A 25,503-nucleotide genomic window follows, 5' to 3' on the forward strand; every position below is an offset into this window, starting at 1 on the left:
CGAACACTCTATTTTGATTGGATGGTGTACAGGTAGACGTGCTTATTAGCACAGCGGATCAGACGATTGTTATTTCGTGCTTACATGTTCCGTGTATATAGGGCTGGTCTGGTCTATAGGGAACTCTGGAGATTTCCCAGTAGGGCCCGACACTCTGGGCCTGCTTTGTGTTGCATTTCCAAATTCTCCCCACAGGAAAAGAGTTGGGGTTGCTGAAAATGTGTAATAAGGGGCCACTTTGAACATTCTTTCCAGGGCCTCTTTTGTTTCCCAGTCCACCCCTGTCTATAACATAAATGCACGTGTAAACCTATCTTATTTTGGAACGCATGTGACTTGTTAATAATATTCCCCACTTCATTGAGAACAAAGTACCCCTCATCATTAAGAGCACATTGGCTTGTGTCCGTGAAGGAGCTGTGATTTAAACGTTTGCTTGTTCGCTGGCACTGAGAGGCGGGAACATGGCTGGCCTAGCCTCTGTCTTTGTCTCAAGGATAAAAGGCTCACATTGAGAACTGCAGTAAACATAACATGTGTGACGGTGGATTTACTGCTGCGCGTTCTGAAACTGACAAGGTGAACTGGATGTTTGCTTGTGGTTCTTTACACCGGGCGATCTGGCCTCAGAAGGCCTTCGCCGAACCGCCAAGCATTGACGCACCAGCAACCCGCTACGGCCGTTAATAAACGCAGCCAGCAGAGAGGCCGTTAGACGGAACGCTGCATTCCTTCCCCTAAAGAAAAGACAAATCTGTTTTGTATGAACATGTAATTCAGCCACACATTTCTCTGTTTAGTTATCAACAGCCTTAAAGGGAGTATTTTGAATCTGAAAGGTTGTCTTTCTCTGTGCTCGGGGTTGTTGTGCCATCTGCCATTTTCTAACTTGGTGTTGTGCCCAGAGCAAGGCACGAATTGCGCTGTTTCTGGGAATGCAAATTAGCCAGTTGGTAACCTGAGAAAATTAATCTAGAATGGTCCAGGGAAGTCTGAGGGGAAAAGGCATTTTAGCTGAAGACACGTTTTGCTTTAAAATAAAACACAGCGGCGTAGCAGCTCCAATGTGCGGCCATTAACCATCAAGACAAACAGACATATCTCACTCATATCCCTGCTACTCAGAAACCTTTGCTAACTGCGGTCATCCTTCTGCGTCTGCATGTAAGAAGGATTGTTTTTCTGATTTATATTGCACAGGCCTAGCTGTGAAGGACACGGAGGGACAGGGGCCAGAGGGACAAGGGGGAGCCGAACCCCATCACTAATATGTGGGTTGAAAAAGGGGAGAGGTAAAGGCAGCTGTCAGGGGGAGTGGACACAGGAGTTGCCCGTTAGGTGTTGACCAAAAGAGTGGGGTCTTCATTTCCTCGTGAAATGAACGGGAGTAGGGCAGTGGTCGAAGTGTACGAAAAGAAGTAGTGGAACTATGTTCTCTGCTAGCCTGCACCCACTCCCACAAACCTCATCACCACGCCACCTCACACGTGCAATACAAAGCCCCAAACACATGCATCTGCTGTCTAAGGGAACGTTCAGTGCAGTGCACTGAAGTGCAAGTTTCAACTTCTTCCTACACTGTTACCGGAACAGTTTATTTTTAAAATAAAATTATAGGAGCAGTAAAACGTAATTAAAAAAAGTAGAGGAGCACGGCTCTCAACCGCTCCCGCTCACTTCGAGTAGGGGCTTTTCAAGTTACAACTGGTGTCCGCTGATATCTAACACGAGAAGGCCTGTCTCCTGTTTTTTCCCTTGTTCCATTTGTGTTTCACGTTTGGTGACGGCCTGGCTCTTCGTGAGGTTTGATACAGCTTGTGACTTACACGACTGATAATATGTGCTTTGTTATATAGCGTCTCCAGCAAATCAACATCATAAACCGCAAAGAGGCATCTGTGACCATTTTATCGCAGGCCTCGCATGGAGGGCAGCCATTTTAAATCTATGACTCGAAGAAATGAAGCCACTTACTGAGCCATATATGGCACACCATTCCTCCATAAGACAGCTGAGCATTGCACCTGTGTTCTATACGAACGCCCCTGAAAATGGCTTACCCACACATAAACATTCCCCGCTCCATGAATGATGGCCCTGTCAGGCGAGATCTATCAAGGTAGCTTTTTCTTTGCTCCCTACAGTTTGTATTCCTGCCCTTGTACTGGACAGTGTAACATTACAGCTACCAAAATACAACGTAACGACACTTAAAGTTAGAACTCCTTGAACGTGTCACACCTGACACAGAACAAGTTGAAGTCTATGCTAACACATTTCAAAATTTGGGGTTGGAAAGGTTCATGGCTTTTAAATCTAAAAAAGAAACCATTTGTGGCAATCTGATTGGACACACTGGCATCCCGTTCCACAGTACGTGATAATAGCAGCCGCTGAACTAACCGCCCGCAGGAAAAAAATTCAAAATGGCTGTCATCTCTCTGTTGAAGGTTGAACCGAGGTTGAACCGTATTAAAGAGAAGCTGCGATATTACCCACCAAACTTTTTAGAGGCATATTATTAAGTGGAAAGGGCATGTCCTCGTTGTGCTTCTACGAATATAGCATGTCAGTTGGTGAGAGGACCTCGTGTGACTTTTCATAGTTCTAGTTGCTGTGCTATCAAATAATCACTGTTGGAATTTGCAAAGCTGGAGGTAACGTTATTTTAGTAATCTGAGCCCTAAATATGGAATGAGCAGTTCAAATATTGCCTGGGGTAATTGGTTCCCCATTACATATGAAGTAACATTAGAAATCATCTAAGAGAGAAATACCTACCAGTGTAAATATCCAACCGCAAAAGGGAACTAACCCATTTATTGTATATCAAATACAAGGAAGACACGAGAACAACAATCTTACAGTCATCCTTTTTATTGGCATACTGGGAAAACAAATGATCACCGGGCTATGAGTCCTGCTTGGATCTACTGCGACCTAAAATGAAGCGCACACTATTCATAAAGTTACGCTTTGAAATTCTGCCATCAGCCTATAATATGAACAAATGGGATACAAAGCGCCTAGGCAAGTGCTCATTGCAAGGCGGCCCGGGAAACGGTACAGCATTTCCTTTTGCTCGGCCCGCAATACTTGAACCTGAGAAGGGTATACTTAAACAAAATAATTCCCAGTTTTAGGGAACTCGCGTCCCCTGCGCACTTTCTATGGCTCGGAAAAAAGCCAAACATTTATTGAAAACAAAAAACAAACCCTGTCATTGGGTAGTTTTTCGTCCTTTTCACTCAAATTTAAAGGATTAGTGCAACATTTTCTATGTGTATTCTTTGGAAATAAACAGATTGTTCTAATAATCACAAATTCAATTCTTCATTTCAAGCTTTTTATTCTTTTTTTGCCCAACGTGTTTCGAGGTCTGTTCTCTTCTTCGGGGGCTTTTTACCTCACAAAATTTGTATCTACAAAAAGTCAAATAGTACGATCTTAGTCAAAGTATTTCAATTCATTACATTTTTTTCATGTTTGTTTTCATACTGACACAAAATCATGATTCTATTTCATATTTACACCATAACATATATCTTGTAATTATCATACCATATATTTTGCTTCTATCATCCAGGTTAGTTATGAGTATATTCAGTGTTGCAATGATCTAGAACAATGGATCAGTATCCTTTTCTTTGTTTGACGTAACTTATTCCTAGTTGCAATGGAAATACATTTGGTGGTAGACAACCTACTATAAATGGCAAATAGATTCTCAAAAACCATGTTCATTTAATTATTGTTCAATTTTAAATTACTCGAATACTTTTCAGTATTTCTTTTTTTTTAAATGGTCTTTTACCTCCTAATCTTGGAGTGGCTGCTTTGGAATCGATAGCTGTTAAGCTATTTAATGAGAATTGCACACCGGGATTCCTCTGCGGTGCCCTTCTTGTGTAGTGATTCTCTGTCTATGACAACAGAAATATAGTTTTAGTCAATAGTGTCCATGAAGTATGATTTAGTCGATGAAGGAATTGACAAAATTGATAAAAGAAGGTTATGTGCTCACCCTACATCTTATTAGTCGGTGAGCCTGAAGTGTCAGGAAAGTGCTACTCAGTTGCCTAATCTTTATGAAAAAGGAAATACATTTGTGTAACCGGTCCCCACTCTGTAACTTAAAGAGCTTTCTTGCTGGATCTTAGGATCTGTATAGTACCTACTATTATTCAGTTGTATATTTACCTGCAATGTTTGTAATCCTCTTACGACCACAATCACGTTGTCCTTGGTGTGTAAAACACTGTACCACTAAAGATGGCCTCTATTTAAGGCCTCATCATCATGCATGTGTGACATCATCACGTAATGCATGAGTGACATCACACATGTCAACAATGACTCGTCATTGTATGCCAATTCTCAAGTGCCTCATTTATTAGTTTTCTGAGTTTTCTGCAATATGTACTTTTTGAATATGGAAGTTCTTCTCATGTTCATGGTTTTCATCTCAGTTGTATATTTGTAAATTACTGGTTATCTCTAAAAAAAGGAAAAAGGAAAAGGAAAAATATCTCCTGATACCATCCTATTCTCCGTTCGACAACGTCCAAATGTTTTACATGTGAACAAAAGCACATTATGGAAAGTTGCCAAGTATTTATATTCGATTTTTATGAAGATTTCGATTTTGCTCTATGCATGGTAGTATTACCATTTTTGCAAGTTAAGCTTCTAAACAATGACTCATCATTTATGCCCTTTCTTAAGTGCCCCCTCTGTCTGTCAGGGTACCCACAATAAATTCTTCTTTAATATGGATATCTTGACCATATTCATGGTATTCCGTTACAGAGAGTTGTTTGGTTGCAACTATATGCATCTTTATTGATTCTGAACCAGTTATACTAGTATATTTACTGGTTATCTCTAAACAAGGAATGGAAATCTCTGAAAAAGGACGAATATCGCCTGATACGATCCTAATCTCCTTGAGTCAATGTCCAGATGTCTCACATGGGAACAATAGTACATCATTGAAAGTTACCAAGCATTTGCATTAGATTTTGGTGAAGAATTAGAACTCTAAACATAAGTAATTCTGATTTCTCCCTATGCATGGGAACCTATGTATTTGGTACTTGTCGTGAAGTTATCTATCTGTCCATCGTTCGTGATGCTATTATCACTCTTTTTTCTTTGTTACATCTCTTTATATTTAGACATATAAATAGTAGATCATCATAATACAAACTATATACATGTTATGTCCTGAGGCTGTCTCTGAAGAATGCACATTCTTCTCTATTAATGTATGCATTATGATTTCTGTCACGCAATTTTCTTGTGATTTTTTTTTCTGTCTCAATTGAGTGCACAATCTTATCCTTAAGGAAATTACTAGAAATAATGTGTATGTGGTTCTTCTTATGCCTATGTTAATTAGATGTCCATAGTTTAATGTTAAGTCTAAAGAGAGTGTACGTTATGGTAGTGACTATACATGCGGAAAAACTGTCTCATAGTTGAGTGCATAAACTCAGATCTTATTGTTCTGAATTCATATCTAATCAAAAAAAGGGGGATCTTTTGGGCAAGATGTGGTACCAAAGGACTCTGAGTCCATATCCCTCTATATGACCTTAATGATCTACCTGTTAGTCGAATTACTAGTATGTGTTTTTGTACCTTTAAATCTTTAGTGCCTTTAAATTCTTTTCATTGTGTGTGCAACAAAATGAGGCCTTGACTCCCTTTTGCATTGCTTGCATCATATCAACCCTTTGTTATTTTGACCGATGGGTAACCTAAGATCAAAAGGAGTGCAGGGTATAGCAGATTTACAAGAGCATACTTAAAACCAATATTTTAACTTTTTGGAATGCAAACTCTCTTGGAAGCGTACTCATTATGTAAAGAAACATGCACTGAAGCAACGACGTACGCTGTAGCTAAATATTTATACAGGGTTTGGAAGCTGAGAAGAAACTTCAAGCTAGCCTCCAAACTTGGATCATGAATGTTCTGCAATCAATTCAGACCATTGATTTACATGTGTGTTTTATTTTATTGTATTGCCTGTTGCACTTGCAAACTATCCCTACTGCAGCAATGTATATGTGTTGTAATATAGAAGTTATTTGTTTACAGTCTGTTTTAAATCTTTACCATGCAGTCTATTTTTGCCCCAGCAACACTGTATTTAGCTGCAAAACATGATGTCAGTATGAGTGTTCTGCCACTGCTATCTTTACCATCAGCAGTAATTACCACTGGGTGTATTGAGCGCAAGCAGTAAACCCATTCTGTGGGTGGTAATAATTAAGTGCGCTGCCGCATTGATTGCCAACCCGTGAAGCAGGAAGCTCAGTGAGTCTCTGATTTAGTATTGGCAATTGTTCAAATATAATACGCTTACAGTCTCTGAAAGACCATGAAAATAAAGAAAGGTGAGATTTTTAAAAGATCTACTTCAGTTAAAATTGGCATGTTTGCACTTTCATGCTGTGCCTTTGTTCTGATGATACAAACTCTTCAGCAAGGATGGCTTGACTGAGTAAATGAATATGAAAGATGCTTCTTTTCTTCTGAAAGTCCATGATATTTTAATAAAATCTTCATTAATTTAGAAGGGACATGGTCCTTTTAGAAATACTTTAGTCATCTTCATTTTAGAATTACCATCTTCATGGTTGGTGGACCACTTGAGAAAGACTTTAGTTATCCTAGAGAGTGGGGTCTCAATCACTTTAGAACGACTGTGGCCATCTGAGAAAGAGCAGGGTCGTTGGGGAAATATTGTGTTCATCTTAGAACAAATAAAACCATTTGAAAAGATGGTGCTCATTTTAGAAGGGCCCTACTGAATTTAAAAAGACAGGTCTGCTGAGAACAAACACAGACATTGTAAAAAGACTGTTACCATCTTAGAAAGGCCATTTTCATTTTAGATAGAGCTCTATGGTCTTATATTGACCTTTGTCACTGTAGAAACACCTTCATAATCTTAGAAAGACTTTAATCAACTAAGAACAGCTTTAGCCATCAAAGAAAGACTTTCATTGTCCTAAAAGTCCTTACTGATCCGAAAAATCTCATCATTTAAACATTCCATCCTCTGGCATCTATTTAAATAAGAACGTGGGTCATCCTGGCCATCCAAGAAAGACAGGACCAGATGAAACATCTGGCACACTAGGCATGTGTTTAGAGCCCCCATGATTAGACAGACCTGTATTCATTGATATTTTGCTTCTGTGTTTTTTTGCAAGTGTATGGTTGTTTTGAAATTTCTTGACAAACACTTCACTTTTTCTTTGGAACAGTCTGGTTGGTCAGTCACATCCTGTCACCTGTTGGGGTAGACGTTTTAGGTCCTAACATGGGAAAGAGGTTCACACTACGTAAATTGTTCTAGGCCATGGTGCGGCTAGTTAGATGCAATGTTGCAATTAAATATGTGTTCAATGTAGTTAGAAGAATTGAAATGAGTGTTACTTTGTGTTTTAGTGGATACATTTTAGAGTCACAGTAGGAAGCAATATGAATAGCAGCTGCATCAATACAATGTACTGTGCAATGTACAGTTTGTAGCGCTGAGAAGTATGTAGTGGTGAGCTTTATGCATGCATTGAAGGGGAAACTAAAATGTAGGAATTCAACAATGGTTTAGATTGCAGACACATTTAGGGCACTGTGAAATATGGGTTCACTGTGGGTACATGGAGACATCACAGAATGCAGGTTTCACCTACTTGGAGTTTTAGTAGGCCTTAGAGTCCCTGGATTCACAGAAATGGGTTGCTGCCTGGTTTGGAGAGCTGGATGACCTAGGTCATGGAAGGGGGTAGGAAGCGAACTGCATATAGGCAGTTGGAATAGCATCGCAAAGGGCTGAAGGTGAGAATGGAATGGAAAACCACTTGTTCCATTTCTATGGCTGGATTGGGTTCTTAGAAGAAAAGTTAAATTTCCCTGGGAGCATGAAGGCTTGTTTTTTGATAACCGGAAAGGTCCGGTTACATGGTTGGCTACATTGAGAGCTGATGGCTTATGGGCTTTTGGCGAAATAAGTATAATGGATGCCAAAGGCTATATGACTTGTGATGGCAGTCACAAATAGGATTATGTTTAGGAATGCAGGGAAAATAGTATGGTTTACTGGAATATATGGAAGGATTTACTGCTGCTTCAAAGGAGTGCTTATTTATTTCTCTCCCTCCCCTTGCCTTGAAAGGTTTATGGAAAGCCTTGTACAATCACCATCTGGGTTAATGGGTTTCTGTCACATGGTCTGAATAAAAAACGGAGTTATTTGAGTTATTCATGAATGATAAATGTGTTATGTGCAGTACGCCATAACTGGCTATGAAAGAAGATCACATGTCAAAGGAGTTGTACTCTGTGAATGTATGCAAGGGAGTTTTAGAGCTAGGGGGATACATTACTTTGTAATAGAGTTAGTCAATGGGGTTTAGGGGATGACTTTGTAACAAAATATTTGTGATCATGTAAATGATCTGACTGTGTATATAAACGGAAGCCTTGTTGTCATTCGGAGATAATAGGATTAGTTGTAAGCTCCAAGGAAATGACTAGCCCCTCCATATCATTAGCATGCAATAAAACTTGCTTTTCTGACAAAATACATTAATTTCTTCATGGAAGTCATTCTTTCGCATTGGAATCTTTGAGTCACTTCCTTACACACCTTTTCAAAAGGTTTTTCATTACTGCCTTCTCCTGCTGCTCCTAACTCAGAGCACTGAATAGACAATGAAAAGGGTGCTGGCACATTATAGATGCAGTCCAATAAAATCTAATTGCAGACCAATTTGAAGAGATCACTTCAAAATGAATCCCACTGGTCTACAGTGTTATTGACATGGAGCTAAGTCAGCTCTGTAGTTCCGCGCATTCACTCATCTAACTGAGGATGATCTGTTATCAGTGCACAATAAAACCATAGGAAATACATTGCTCCGGCAAATACATGAATACTGCACGGGTATTGCAGTACACTTTCAAATAGCAGGTTAAGTACTGCCTTGTTACAACATTCACTTGCATTTTCTGCACAAGCCAGTCATATCATCTACTCAATGTAAACATGCTCCTACCCTCAAAATCTCTTCCACGCAGCTGTTGTCTCCTGGCCCAGTCTCCTGAAAGTAAGAGGAAAACAAATTAGCCGAATCTTCACATTTATTGTGACAACTGTTTTCTGAAACAATAAAAAACAAGGGTTGGAAAGCAGGACAGAGTGAAGTACTACAGACAGTTTCACAACAACCGTTAAATGCAATAGCATCATTGAGGGGATAATGCCAGAGTCAAGTGGTCCAAGCGCAGCGCTGTCAATTAACGAGGGCTGTGCTGCACGGTTAAGGCCCACTGAGGCAGGCGTTATGTCCATTAGTACCCGCTTTAATTCTATATCATTTTGTGTTTGGTGAACTAGATGGTTCATGGAGCGGAAACCTGGTTATTTAAAAACAAAACAAAAGAGACAAAAACGATTACCTCAATGGATTGTAATGCAGTTAGGATGGAGATGGGATATGAGATGGCAAATAGAACTGTGGGTGTTGTTTGGTTATTTACCCATGCATAGACTGCCCATGAGCATGCTAATCCCTCTAGCCATGTCCACCCACTTCCTGCTCCTCTCCACCCAAAACACATCCATCTGGGATCTCTTTGAGCTGGCTTTATCAAGCAGTCACATCAAACTTTGCACAGTACGTGCCTGACAATGATATTTCAAAGTAGCCTTTTGAGAGTTAATGGCTTATTTGGAGCTGGCAATGCACTACTGCTGCAATAAAAATGCCTTAACCAAGTGGGCCTATGGTCATTTGATTTATAAGCAGTATGCCTGACTTTGCACTGAAGTCCTGTTAAAAAACAAGTATTGGCATACCCAACAACTTTGGCATCTGCATAAATATTAGTTAGGCATTTATCAGGTATGTCTATCATTTGATCAAGTACTCATACACCTTTGCAGCTGCTACCATTAATGGCCAGGTAGTACCATTATGGCAGTGCCTGGCAAATGCCTACCCCATTTGTACACAAAAGCCCAAACTGTTGGCACTGCCATTGCTTGTTGTATTTTTATGATGGCTATAATATGGAAGACGAAGCTTGGCTGGGAACAGTGACTTAGGGACATGGCAAGTGAAAAGTACTTTTGCAGCACTTCATAATTTAAAAAAATATCAAATGCAGGGATGGATATAGGATAAGAGGTGCAGATGGATGAATATAAAATAAAAAAGGTACAGCACTGATGGAGAGGTCTGAACTCAACTCTCATGGCTGCTCCCTTTTTTCAAAATGGAGTCCCTGGTCTTCTACATCACCAATGCTCTGTTTGTGAAGCATATACAAGTTTTATAGTAGCACATTATGTAACTATGTGCCTAGCAGCATCTTGCGAATGCGCTGAGCGCCTACATTGCAGGACAGTAGACAGTGCAACAAGTTGGGTGTGGAAAAAAACCTTGCACTTCAGTGGTGTGACTTAAATCTAGTGCCACACTGCGGAGCGAGTGGAGAGCTGCAGTTCATTTTCTTTTACACATCTCAGCAATGGGAGTAAAAAGATGAAATGGCGTGGGAAGCGGCTCACGAAGGTGCACTGTACCTTAACACAGCAAAGAGTGCATCACATGTCGGCCCACACTTCTGTACTGCACTAAATGGAAACTCTGGGACATAAACACATGTCTGTGGCACGGAATCCTCTAGTTACTCCACCTGTTGCACATTAGTTTGTAAAATCACAGAAAAAAGGAACGAGACATCTGTATAAGTGTATGGTACAAATGTAATTTTTGTACTTTAACTTTTCTAATGAATGCCCTTTGTCTGCCACAATGGTGTTAGTGCAGTCATTGGCGAGCAAACCTGCTCCCCGCCGATTAAAACAAAAAACAGCAATCTGCATCACAAGCCGCGATGCTCGTCTGCTGTTGGAACCCCACTGACCGTGGGATGACAATCAGGTAGCACTGTCTGGCTCTCATTTTAATGAGATTTGTCAAGGCGAAGGGAGCAAAAAAGGTCAATATCATTTACAAAACTGATGTATATGATTGCATTATGCTGCTGTATGCCCAGGAGCGCAGCATAACTGAGTAGTAAAGATCGTTTTTTTGCAGATTTAAGTCCTACTGTGTGTGTGTTCTCGTTCCACTAGTGATGGGAATGGAAATGTTTTTGAGGATCAAAAAAAAAAGCCCAGCCCAGACTCCGAAATTGACAAAAGAACACAAGGTGAATGAAACTGGCAAGAGAGGATACAGAAAAGTTCAATATCAGGGGGACGAGTGGGATTCACAGTGGAATCCTGCGTGACCACCCGACGAAGCCACACTGGAGGATATATAGCAAATTAGGAATAAGATCCTCCATTATATGGGTGCTCGGTCTGTCGGGTGGATGCTGATCCTGGGAGCTTGGTCAGCATCCTCCATGTAGCATGATTTCAGTAGAACCTCCATAAACGATCCTTCATGGCTACAGAATGAAAAGGAGAGAAGAGAAGCATCCGCTCTATAGAGCAGGAGGGACTCCATCAATGCCGATTGAAGTAGAAGGAAAAGGCATAGACAAGGGATCCTTAAAGTGGCTCGGAGGAATCTGGGCATCCTCGGTGAAGGCGCACAAGCCCACACTTCTTCGTAGGTCAACGCATTGGGCCTCATTAGGAGTTTGCCGATGTTGTAATAACGTGCTGGTAATTCCATTTAACGGCATGTTACTGCACCGGCAAAGACCAAGTTTGCCAGCGGTGTGGCCGGAATTACCTCCAGCCAAGAGTTGGAAGTAATTCCACCAACCCACCAGCAGAAATGACCAGTATTACCAGCACCAGTATTACCGGTGACGATAATACCGGCAAATCCCCACTCGATGGAATCGGGATTTACCACATTTGCCGGCACTCAGAATCTGGCAGTAATTCGCCGGACTGATTGCCAGTAACGGGAATACAGGTCGCCGGTATACGGCAACCTCGCAATGAGGCCCAATGACTGGAAAGGATAAATCCGGATCCCATAAAATCATTTTGCGCATTGGGAGCAAAAGGTAATTGGCCTCAAAAATGGTGTTCCATTTGCTTGCACGTAAATTGAAAAAATTGGTAAATATGTGCCCTAACCGAGTCACACATGGGCATCTACCAGGGCACATCTGTACCCGTTTTTGTTAGAGCCTAGAAGCAGAAATGTCAGTTCATAAATGTAGAAAAAGCCGGCCCTGCATTCATTGCTTGCACAGGATGCCAGGGGTGTTGTTAGGTCTGGAAAAGATCCGGGACGACGCTAATGTCGGGACTGTCGGGACTCGGGGCAAGCTAGCCTTTTGGTTGTAGATCCTGAGCTTCTATCGGGGCTACAACCAAAAGACGGGGGCTATAGCCCCCTTAGCCCACCCCCCAGAAACGCCCCTGCAGGAGGCCAATCAAACAAATAAGATGAAGGTTAGCTAGGACCGATTGGCCAGTCGAGAGATATGGATTTTAACCATATGCAATCATTATGAAGGCAGAGCTTACTTGGGAGACAATTTACAGAGGAAGTCAGCTCCAGCATAACATCACTGACCCAGCTTGTTTCAGATCCAATCACAGGAGCTGATCAGAGTCGGAGAAAGCAGGAACCTGCAATTACTGTTGACATTGAAGCAGAGGCGCGTGCGTCCCAGATAATAATTACTCGGGCTACCATGCCATATGAAATCAGGCCTCTGTAGGCAGCTTCTATTCACGCTAGACTGGGGCTGTGGCTTCCATTCGTACATCTCCTCATCAAAGCCAGTGACCACATGAACATTATTAACCGCCACGAGGATCTGAACACCCAGTAATCGGCACGTCTCATTGGCATGTGCGGCGGGAAGACGATAGAGTGGATCGTGCAAGAAGTATTCCATTGAGCCAATGGCCAGGGCATCAGTACTCCAGAGAACAGATAGCCATGGCACCACTCTGGCACTATACCCCAGTCCTTGGTGAGTACCGAAAACTCCTGCATGCGCAATGCTTCTTTTACAAAATCCTCACAGATCCTTTCTTTATTGTTGAACTTTCCAATGAGACTTGAAAGTTCTCCACACCAAAAAAGTTGTATTTTCTTAGGTTGTCATCATATTATGGCAGCACAAGTGATACTTTCAGGATACGGATCGGCACCAGCATAGATCTACCTGGCCCCATGCCACTGCAATCACCTTAATCCAGTCCTGACTTTCACTCCATACTTACAATTGAAAAAAACAAAATCACAAGGCCTACAGTGTAAACTGCCACTGGCCAAGAAGCCAGGCCTGGACAAGGGTGCTCTTAATGACAAGGGGGTCTGTTCCAACTCTTCACCCCAGAAACCTACGTGCAGCCCTGAATAGGGTAACTTCAAGCCAGGATCAGGGCAACCACTGAGGGATTTTTCATTAAATAAAACCTACTTTTTAATGTAACTACTCCTTGTAAAGATGCATGATAACGCTCAAATGTAGTGACAGAGGTGACTAGTGAAAAACAAGTAGACACATGAATAGATTGTAAGGTAAATGTGGTTGATAAAGTGGTATACAGCATGAAAGGCTGGAGAGATTTATGTCAAGAAGAAGAAATAGACTGTGCTTTGTTATATGCATATTAAAAACATTCGCGGAAAGCCAGTGCCCACACCCAGATAAGGTGGATATGACAGCAATCTTTGACAGGAAATCAGAGAGAAACCGTCAGTAGTATGGTGTGTCATCCCTCCTGGGAGCATGGTATCTCCCAGGGCTCATGTTCATGTCACGTGTCAGTGACCATGTGACAGAATTAATAAAATGAATGAGCAGCCTCCCGCTCATCAATCTTGGACTAACTGACCCTGGTGTGCTGTGTCATTCCTGCCAGTGCCATGCAGGCCCTAACCAATCATATCATATCATATCATATATCATATCATATCATGATAACTCACACCAATGTTAGCAGAGCCCCTGCCGGGCAACTATACCTACTTACACCAGCAGAGCCCCTACTGGCCAACCCTGCTGATAGACACTGGTGCCCTTGTTTGGCAACGCCAGTGCTGTCCTGTGTGTTCGCCTGGGTGCCCCCAGGCTGTTGTCCGGGTCCGTGTGATCACGGCCCATCAGGGTGATCCCTGCAACCAAGCGCGGTGGGTGCCCCCACCGCCTCCCAAACTGGCTCATGTGCCCATGAGCCAGCCCACAACAATGATGTCAAGATGTGTGCTGGATGGCCCCAGCTATGGACCGACTGGCCTGTGTGACCGCAGGTCCAGTCACAACAAGTAGTACCACTGTGGTAAGCAATCAAAGTTAGGCTTCTCAAGTGCTATGCAATCTACAGCCATTTCTAAGTTTTTCAAGATATGGAGGGGCCCATTACATAATTTCCACTGGGACATCATGGTAAAAACTGGAAATTTGCCACTGGCTTCAAGCGCAAATAACACAAGCAGGCTATTTTTAAAGCCTGTGTTCGGGAAGGGGGCGTCTTGGCTGTATAGATAGACAGCAGATGAGTTTTGTTATCCAACAGAACCATGCTATTTTTTTCATCACTCTCAGAATCTGCCAGGATTTAAACCTGTGACCTTGAGATCAAATACAGTGCTAATAGTGGGTGCATCAGTCCACTGAGCCAGAGGGCCAATATACCTATAAGACAGAAGGGGCATGATAGCTCTTGATTCAACACTCAATGCACAAGTGCTATTGAAGCATCAGCCCACAGTGTGGACACGCATCTCCAGCAGCACTTTAGAGTTGAAACAGGCAAATCCCCTATGTTCCAATTCATGCTCAGATTTAGGGCATGGATTGGGGTCAAATGAGAGAAGGGTGTGGAATTTAGATCACCAAGAAGGGGGGTGTTGCATCTTATGCACTGCAGCAAACCCCGGACGCTGAGCTACCTGACTGATGACACTCCGAGGTAAACATGACCTCAGACCTGAGCCGACAGGTGAAGCCGGCCCACAACAAAGGCCCACACAAAAGGTCTTTAATGCCTGTCTTGGCCATTTCCCATTCGACGACCGGCTCAACCACCGTTCTTCCCCCACTGACCAGATCAACCACCATGCCATTCCACATCAGGGACAGTACACAATCCAGAGCCCCTGATCCTCTGGACAATTCAGAGAGCCCGCACTTTCACAAGATGCCTGCCACCATCTCCATGCCTCTCGGATCAAGCCGCACCAATTCAGCACTGCAGCAAGCCCCAGACGCCAAGCTCCCTCACTGGCTCCACACCTACGTAAACATGACCCCAGACCTGAGCCAGCAGGTGAAGCCAGCCCCCAGCAAAGGCTCACACAAAAGGCCTTTAATGCCTGGCTTGGACATTCCTCATTCGAGGACCGCCATGACTATTGTTCTTCCCTTCGATGACCGCCTTGACCACCATGCCACCCCCCATCAGGGAAAGTACACAATCCAGTGTCCCTGCTCCTCTTTAGGATTCTGAGCACCTTCTCTGTCACAAGGGGGCCTCTGCCGTCTCAACGCCTCTCAAACGGAGCTGCACCAGTCCAGCACTGCAACAAGTGCTAGATGCCGAGCTACATGACTGGCTGCACTCTGAGGTAAACATGACCTCAGACATGAGCCAGCAGGCGAAGCTGGCCCCCAACAAAGGCTCACACAAAAGGCCTTTGATGCCTAGCTTGGACATTCCTCCTCCGATGACCGCCTTGATCACTGTTCTTCCCTCGATGACCGCCTCGACCGCCCATACCGCCACCCATCAGGGAAAGTACACAATCCAGTGTCCCTGGTCCTCTTTACAATTCTGAGCACCTGCTCTGTCACTAGATGGCCTCTACCGTCTCAACGCCTCTCGAACTGAGCCGCATCAGTCCAGCACTGCAACAAGCGCTGGACGCCAAGCACCCTGACTAGCTGCACGCCGAGGTAAACATGACCTCAGACCCGAGCCGGCAGGTGAAGCCAACACCAACAAAGGTCCACACAAAAGGACTTTGATGTCGGTCTTCGCTATTTCTCTTTCGACGACCGCCTTGACCACTGTTCGACCCCCGACGACCGTCTACACCACCATGCTGTCCCCCATAATCTAGTGCCCCTGATCCTCTCGACAAATCGGAGCAGCCGCTCTGTTACAAGATGCCATCCGCGGTCTTAACGCCTCTTGAACCAAGCCGCACCAGTCCAGCAATGCAACAAGCCCCAGACACTGAGCTCCCTCATTGGCTGCACTCCGAGGTAAACATTACCTCAGACCTGAGCTGGCAGTCGAAGTCGGCCCCCAACAAAGGCCCACACAAAAGGCCTTTGATGTCTGTCTTGGCCATACCTCCTTTGACGACCGCCTCAACCACCATTCTTCTCTCGATGACCGCTTCGATTACCATGACATCCCCTATCGAGGACAGTACACAATCCAATGTCCCTGATCCTCTGGACGATTTGGAGCACTCACTCTGTCACAAGATGGCTACCGCTATCTCAACGCCTCTCGAACTGAGCCGCACCAGTCCAGCACTGCAGCAAGCCCCAGACATTGAGCTCCCTGACTGGCTGCACTCTGAGATAAATATGACCTCAGACCCTAGCCAGCAGGCTCAGCCAGCCCCCAACAAAGGTCCACACAAAAAGCCTTCAATGCCTGTCTTGGCCATTACTGCTTAGATGACTGCCTCGACTAACATTCTTGCCTTGATGACTGCCACAACAACCATGCCATTCCCCATCGGGACAGTACACAATCCAGTGCCCCTGATCCTCTGGACAATTCGGAGCACCCGCTCCATCACATGATGGCCGCTGCCATCTCAAAGCCTCTTGAATTGAGCCACACAAGTCTAGCACTGCAGCAAGCTCTGGATGCCAAGCTCCCTGACTGGCTGCACTCTGAGGTAAATATGACCTCAGACGCGAGCCAGCAGGCGAAGCCATCACCCAACAAAGGCTCACACAAAAGGCCTTTGATGCCTGTCTTGGGCATTCCTCCTCTGACGACTGCCCCGGCCACCGTTCTTCCCTCGATGACCGCCTCTACCACCATGCCATCCCCCATAGAGGACAGCACACAATCCAATGCCCCTGATTGTCTGGACGATTTGGAGCACCCGCTCTGTCACAACATGGACACCACCGTCTCGACGGCTTCCAAATTGAGCCGGACCAGTCCAGCATTGCAGCAAGCCCCAGATGCAGAGCTCCCGGACTGGCTGCACTCCAAGGTAACCATGACCTCAGACCCGAGCCGATAGGCGAAGCCGGCCCCAAACAAAGGCCTACACAAAAGGCCTTTGCTGCCTGTCTTGTCCTGTCCGGGCCTGCAGACCGGGGGCCTAGCCCTCCCCCTGCCTCCATCTGCACAGACCACATCTCAACTATCCTCCAACTGCACACCAGCCAACGTGAGTGAGTTTGCACTCACATTCCTCCACACTCACCTTCTACTATCACCTCCAATATCCCCCTTCACATCACATTCCCCACCCCACTCCCTTCGTTCCCCCACTCCACTTGACTCCTATGCCTCTGTCCTGCTCCAAGCATGGCATTGGCCCTGTATGCCTCATTGAACTCTCCTCGCACACGTACCTCAAACCCCTCACTCTAACACACCAGTGTGGCCAGCCCTTACAAACACATTGATGGTTCCCCTTGCCTCACCCCCACCTTCAGTTGATCTCCCATCTGCCCTACTCCCACCTAGCTCTGCCAGCCCATGCTGAGGTGCATGTAGAGCCTATAGACTCTCATCCCGCACCTTTCCACCACTGATTCCATGCACGCTCCCACCACATTCTGATGCCAGAAACAAGCACCTCTGCTCATGCACAACTACCCTCTCCCTGCCTCAAGAATACACACCCCTTCACCCCGCCCATGAAGCGCTTCCACTACCTTCACCCCTCACCTATCCTCACACTCATTAATGCAAGGTCTATAATTGCACATGCAGCTGACGCCAGGGACCTTATCACTGATAACAACCTCAACCTCCTCACCATTATGGAAACATGCTACATACTGCTGCAGGGCCCTCTCTCTCCATTGCCATTTCCACTGCCTACATCCAAGTACAAACCAACCTTGAAAACAATAAGATCCTCTGCCTGGGCCAATCCGTTTTCCAACCTGGTCATGGCACAGAATCTGCACTACTTGATCATGTCCTACTACTACTGGATCTATTGGCCACATTCAACCTTGTGAACCGCCAAATACAGTCACCACCTCTCTTCCACTGTCACCTTCTCCCCTAAAGCAGTAAAATAGATTGCATCATTCTTAGAAGACAGGACAGCTCGTGTCTTCACAGGAAGTGCACCTGACCACCCTACTCCAGTACCCTTTGGTGTTCCTCAAGCATCCTTCATCTCCCCACCATCTATAACATATATACCAAACCTCTATTTGACCACCTCGTCTCCCTCAACATTTCCTACACTAACTACACAGACGCCACACTTATCTTCCTCCCCCTCACAGGCAACCATGACACTGGCACTGTCAACAAAATCCATGATGTAATCCAGGCTTGGGTGGCCTCCCACCATCTCTGCTACAATGATGATGAGACAGAAACCCTCATTGTAGGCCCGCCCTTGCGACTAGCCAAGCTGGACCCCGTCTTCCACACCTTCACCATTGATGCTTTGACCATCCCCCGTCTCCTCCTTCATTGAGACTTTGGGCCGCTACCTTAACTCCAGCCTCAACATGATCTGTCAGGTGAATGCAATTGCTTCATCAGCAGCCTATACTGCAAAGCTCTTAAATGCCAGCAAACCCTTCCTCTCCACAAAAGACCGCTCATCTATAGCTAGAGCATTCATTGGTTCCCGGCTTGACTACTGCAACTTCAATGGCACTCCTGAGTGCAACCACAATAAATTCCAGACAGTTTGAAACAATGCTATTTGCGGCGCCATGAACCTTTCAAAACGGGACCATGTATCGACCCACCAAAGATCTACACACTGACTACCCGTGCGAGAACGGATTGACTTCTAAATTCTCTCCATCAGGCACAGATGCCTATCAAACTCTAATCCATCCTACCTCTCACTGAAAATTGCCAAAACGACCTCCACCAGAACTAAAAGATCCATTTACATCCACCGTCTGACCACACCACACTTCAAGTGCACAAGAGCTGGGGGTTCCAATCTCCCAACTACCGCCGCCCCTCTCTGGAACGCTCTGCCACAACACCTTCATGCTGAAGCATCCTACTGGCCATTCGGGAAGCAACTAAAACCATTACTCTTCAATTGATTCTCTTTCTCCCTCCCCTTCACCCTTTTTATGCCTACTCCCCCCGTCCACCTCTATGGGTTTTTAACCAGCTCCTTGGTGCCCATGGGCTTTGCACGCTTTATAAATGCAAAAATAAATAAATACAATAAATAAACTAGAAGGATATTAGTATGGGGACAAAAATGACTCTAACAGGGAGTCAGTTGAGTGAAAATCTAATGTATCAAAAGTAGTTGTTTTATTATTTGAAAGCATTCATTGTATGGAGTGGTAAACATTTAACGAATGACTGTGATTTGGCTGATAAACTGCTAACCTTGATTCGACACCACAGTGTTAGGTTGTCACCCCCGCTTTATCAACTTTCTACATGAAAGTCTGATTCTGTGTAAATCACTTCAGCGCCTTTAAATTGCGAACATGCGATAAACAACACTACTGTGACATGTACTCTTTAGTACTGCTCCAATTGCAGGTACTATGCATGGTTTCTTCAGTCTGGTTTCATCCATACTCCACAGACCAAACTGACCAATGGACAACCCGCCATTCTCGACGTGCTCCTGCTGCAGTAACATTTCCCTGTAAGGAGGTCCTCTGCTCTTTGGAGCGAGACCGGGCAGTATCAAATACCAAATAAGTGTGGTAAGTTTGCTGAAGGGGGATGGCGATTAGGCCAGAGGAGGGCATGACCTTTGGTGTAGGTGCTTGGAGGTACCTGGTCATGAGCAGGAAGTGTTTCTAAGTCGATGTTAACCCCAGGGCCGGCCTTAGCTTTGGCAGCGCCCGCGGCGAGTCAACAAAATGTTGCTGTTGGGAGTGCAAAGCTTTCCTATGGATGCACATATACGCCCTGATGGCAGGAAAAGGGGTAGAGAAGGAATGATGGCAGAGAGTTAAGCCTTGGCGACATACATGACTCCATTTGGGAGGTTGAATTGGTAAGTAAGAAAATGTTCAAGCATTTCCATCATAGAAAGGAACTATTGTCAGGCGTCTAGCGGGACCCCTATCAGCACTCCCCTTTCACCTACACCTATGATCCAACAAGAGATCACAGGTGCAGTGGAAAGAGGCACACGCCATTTTCACTCACAAGTGCCGCCCGTTGTCAAACAGGATGTGCCTTCAAGTTCACCAGTCATGCCCCCTCTTCTTCCAGGGCCCACAACTAGGTGACCACGATTCATTTTTGGAAAGTAAGACTACACAATTTGCATATTTAGTATGGACCTGCTGCACCCTATGTCTGAGGACGTTGATTAGGGTATGGGTCTTTCCTTAACCTCTCCCATTCCTGTTCCTATAAAGGACAACCTGGTTGGTCCAGACTACGAACTGTGAAGGTCTGTACTTTACCCATACATGCATTGTGACGCGTGACCTCCCTCTGCTTGTAATTTGATTGCCTACTCTGTGTGCATTATTTTAGTGTCCTTGATTCAGGGAAGGCAGTCGGGATGCAGTGATCACACAGGAGCCAGTAGGTACACAAAAGGTAAGTACGCTTTATTGTAGTTTCAGGGTATAGGCTAGAACATTAGAGCATAGATACAGACAACCTTCTAGTAACATCTCCCATCCTGAATCCCCAACTGTAGTTCATAGAATCCTGAAGGAACGAAAGGTTTCAACCTGACCAGCATTCCATGCCTTGCATTGCCATATACGCAATGCAAACCCACACTGCAATAAACACAGCCTTACAAATGCACACAAAATGCTATAGTCATGTGTACAGCTACGGCTGAGATTTGAAGCTCAACGTCATTTCTGCATATTAGAACACCCTAGTGGGTGTTTGGCATTGCTGATTGGTCAATCTGCGGGCTATACGCACTGATATTGGCCGCAGATTGATTATAGCCCGTAGTTCGAATTGCATTCACTTACGTGAGCACTCGGGGCTGTCCGCAGGCAGGGAAGGCTGCACAAGTGGACACTTTGGTTGGCATGTCATTTCGGAATGGAAAGAGTTAACTTTCCATTCCGAAATGCACGTTGCGAAACCAACGTGTCCGAGGAGAGACGCCCATTGTGTTGGGATGAAAGAGCAACCCGCTTCGCAATGGGTGTGCTTTTAACTTTGCTGACTTCTTTCCTGGCCGATTCCAGTCACCTTTCCAACAACCAAGGTAATCCAAACCATGTGAGGGCTAGAAGTTTGATTTATCACATGGTAGACTTTTACTGTGTTTTAGGATGGATCCAGAAAGTTCTGTGTGTAAACGGGTGTGTTAGTGCAAGGAGTACACCTCATCATTTTGCCTTAATTATGACTTATTCGTGTGTTTTAAGAATACACTGTGGGTGGAAGACCAGCCCCAATCGCACATGCATGTCAGAAAACAGGCTTTGATCCTAAATAATATAATTTAAACTAATATAATAAAACATACAATGGGAGAGACAATTTAGTGATATGAATTACTAAACGAGTGCAACACTTTAGGTTTCAATGTATATATTGAAACCTTTAGATAGTTGGAAAAGGGGCAGACATCAGCAGCAGTGTGCAACGTGGAAAGTGTGGAAAAGCTTTGCGTTTGTGAAGAAAATTAAAAGGAATTTTGCACGCACCTCTGAACGTTTAATGAAGCATGGAAATGGCAATATAAAAGAAAGGCACAGAAAGATAAGTGAAATGCCTGTTTATTGAATGTATGTACAGATGCAGCTTGCAGATGTATAGTGACTGCATTTGAACCTTAAATGTGTGTAGTGGGTGGGGGTAAGCACACCTGAATAAAACATAATTAAAGCAGGGGGCAGGCATACACACACCTGATTAAACTTTAGTAGGATACTCTTCCCACCCTAGCACCTTCCACCACCCTATGCCAAAAATGAGACATGTTTAATTGAAGTACAAAAAATGTCTGCAACATTTATTTACCATTTTGCAATTTTTTTGTACTTCAATTAAACATGTCTCATTTATTCAACTTTAATTAAACAGTGAGGGTGTTCTAATAGCTTTATAGACCTGCAGCAAGGGCCATACTGGGTGTTATGGTCCCTCATACCTTGTTAAAGGGCCTTGCTTCACTCGGCCCATTAACTTGGTCTTCAGGACCCATAACGCCCGGTATGACCCTTGCTGCAGGTCTATAAAGCTATATTATTTCCATAGGCTCACATTTGTATACTGTCCTGGTATTGGAGGGCAAAGCATGCCCGCCTCGTTATGTGGGAGGCAGGACGAGAGGAGAGGAGGAAGTGATGAAGCTGGGTGGGGAAAGTCAGTACTTGTATGGATGGGGAATAATGCAGCGGTTCAGATCACAATCCCTTGTCTCTGCGCCTCCCTGAGTGAAAGGGGGGACGCCGGAGGATTGGAGTATGCTAACAGAGGTCCTGCTAGACCGAGGCTCACACACAACAATTGATTTAATCAAAGTTTGCTGAGGACCAGCCCCACCCCCCCCCACCCCCCCCCCGCCTCTCTTGTGTGCTGGTTCTAGATCTCAGTATTGTGCTTTTGTCTGAATAATAATTGGATGTGGGATACCTCGTATTTGTGTTGTTACACACAACAATGTGCATTTGAAACTCTTTCTGAGAGTGATCCCAGTCCTATTCTCGTAATTAAACAACGTTTTGACTTCCATGTCAAATGTCAGGCGCAAGGTCTACTCTAAATCGTTCCCAAAACACTTTCCCTGCTGAATCGATCCATTCTAAAAACGGACAAAGAAGCTTTTCTGTGCCACATTCCTGTCTCTTCTACACCGTCTGGAGCAGATGGATAACTGAGGGTGAAGCAGAGCCTGACAAAATGGCGGCAGACCTCCCTCTGTTGACAGTACCGAGCTAACTAAGCATAGTGAGCCTTGGGGCGCAACACCGTACAGCCGATACAAGTCTGCAGCACATTTTTGGGTAATGGGATGTCATTTCATAAAGGCCTCTTTCCATAACGACGTCCATTATGCAGTGTTTCTTTGTTTGTGCACCGCTTTCAATAGCTGGACATAGAGTTTGTTTTGTTGAACTGCTGTGTTTTGTTCAATTGCTGTATTTTAAAACCAAGGGGATAGATATATGTGCTCAGATAATTTCAAGTTATGTGCTCGTATAGTTCCAATAGCCAAAGAACAAAGCAGTAATTGCCAGTATTTCATGCACTGTCCTTTGTGATGGCCCATACTTTTGTGAAACATATTTAAGCACCTAGCAGGATATTAATGGAAGATCAATGGGGCCTATTTACAGGGTGTCCGCTACTTTTGAGCGCTGACTAGTAATTCTAGCATGTAAACAAATAATTTTGCATTCGGGTTGATTCCTGAAAGGAAAAACTCATGCGCAAATGCCTTTGTGCAAGCACTCTGTCCCTAAAGCAAAATTGTGTTTTTGGGTGTCCCTCTAGGGTTGACAAGCTCACCAACACAAATTCCTGTTGCAGGTCAGTCAAAAAGGAAAGCACACAGCAGATTGCGCTCTTGCCCAGCAGTATAAAAACAATTCTCATGCATGGCATGAGCTTCGCTATTCTCTTTGTACATTTCCGCCTATGAGAAATGGGCGGAATATACAAGTGGCATTTCAGGTGCTTAGTCATTCATTGCCTGACACTGATAATGCACACACGATAGCCATGTGGGTGCAGGAGGACAATGCTTAGGGAGCATCCATTCACTATGCACATTTCACAACATGGGTGCAAACAGAAGTAGATTGGCTTGTCTGTAATGACTCTACAGTGACACATAAAGCTAAATTGCCAAAGGGTTTAAAGAATGCTTACATAATGTAGCTAGAAGCAAAGTTGTAAAAAATCTTGTATTCTTTGTGAATAATAACATGCAAAATGGATGATTGGAATGGTAGAATAGGGTAATATGTGTTTTATGTAAACTAGAGGATAGCTAGTAACTGGGGTGCAACATAAAATCACTATAAAATAAATGCATATATAAGATTGTCAAAATTATATAAATTAGAAAAAAACAGCATTCTGCAATCTTCTACTTCTGTTTTATTGTGTAAAACACTGCATATTTTAATATGTACAAGTGTTCCCTATGAGTACTGGGTTACATAAGTGGTTGCATGTACATTACACTGAGTGTTAGGGGGTGTAGAAATTCATAACTGTGTACATCATATGAATCAAGTAAACAGTAGGATGTTTATGTAAAAAAAGAAAAGTACAGTGTTTTAAAAAGAAATGAGATCTGACTACTAATAAGCATTTTATGGATGGAATTAAGTATATTGGGGCTCATTACAAGTATGGTGGTGCAGGAAAAAAATTGGCGGTAACGAAATAACCGCCACGTTTCCCGCACTGCCATACTATGAGCATGGCTGTGGAGTGGAGGATTTACCTCCAGCATCATGCTGGGGGTAAATCCTTCCACTTTCCCCCAAAAATCTGCAAAATCGGCAGAATTGCTGTGGCAATAATTCCGCCAAGAAATTCTCTATAGCGTCCTATGGAGATGAACTATTCCACCACCACTTGTAATCTGGCGGTTATTCTGATGGACCAAGTGGCATAGGTGGCCAAAATAAGGACGCACACAAAGTTTATAAGAAGTATTGCAATTCAGTTAAAAAAGAAAACAGCCTACTTCAGTACTCGCTGGTAGATTCTCCAAGGTACTTCTATTTCAAGTGTGGTAGTTTCAATAAAAGTTGGGGAATATGTTCTGTCATTAGACTGTAGACTTATTTTGAAAATAAAATATGATAATTTGTGTTTATTTTAAAGAAATATCAATTTATTTTAATCGAGTAGTTTACACAACATTGTTCTTAGCTTCTTATGTGTGTAGGTGGCCAACAAAAGGACGCACACAGATTTGAAAAGAAGTATTGTGATGCCAATTTAGCGATCATTCCAATATTTGAAAGTGAACTATAATTCAATGTCATGGCCACAGGCCCCAGAATACAAAAAACACACCATCTAGTGATGGGGGCAACGGGTCACTGACTCACTTATGTCCCTTTGGGAACCATAAACAGAGGGGCCCTGGCTGGACTTAGTCCTGGTGCCTTTGGCACCAGGCTCATATAGAGATGTGAGCAGGAACACTTTATTTCAGTGCAGGAGTGCTTTTACTTTATTTCAGTGCAGGAGTGTTTTTATTTTACAAGAACTTTCCAGGAGCTGAAAGCCTTTATTCCACAGAACATCCTCATGTGCTGACTCATCGGGTGTGGCTCCCTAGGCCTGGTCTTCATGTGCTTCCTCATCGGGTATGGCAGGGTGTGGCAGGCAGACTGAACGTGGTTGGCGTGGCTTCAGAGCTCAGCTTT

At 44.1% G+C, this 25,503-nt stretch overlaps 1 protein-coding gene across 1 annotated transcript in view; it reads right to left on the minus strand.

Annotated features, from left to right (window-relative positions):
- The window catches only part of AFF3 (ALF transcription elongation factor 3), a 2,498,221-nt gene that overhangs the window by 1,342,121 nt on the left and 1,130,597 nt on the right, over positions 1-25,503 (minus strand). Inside the window, exon 4 of the mRNA XM_069636694.1 lies at positions 9,075-9,119. Coding sequence (XP_069492795.1) covers positions 9,075-9,119 — 45 coding nt within the window. The remainder of the gene's footprint in view (positions 1-9,074; positions 9,120-25,503) is intronic.

This window comes from Ambystoma mexicanum, chromosome 7p, assembly GCF_040938575.1.
Source record: "Ambystoma mexicanum isolate Mex_15411 chromosome 7p, UKY_AmexF1_1, whole genome shotgun sequence".
NCBI lineage: Eukaryota > Metazoa > Chordata > Amphibia > Caudata > Ambystomatidae > Ambystoma > Ambystoma mexicanum.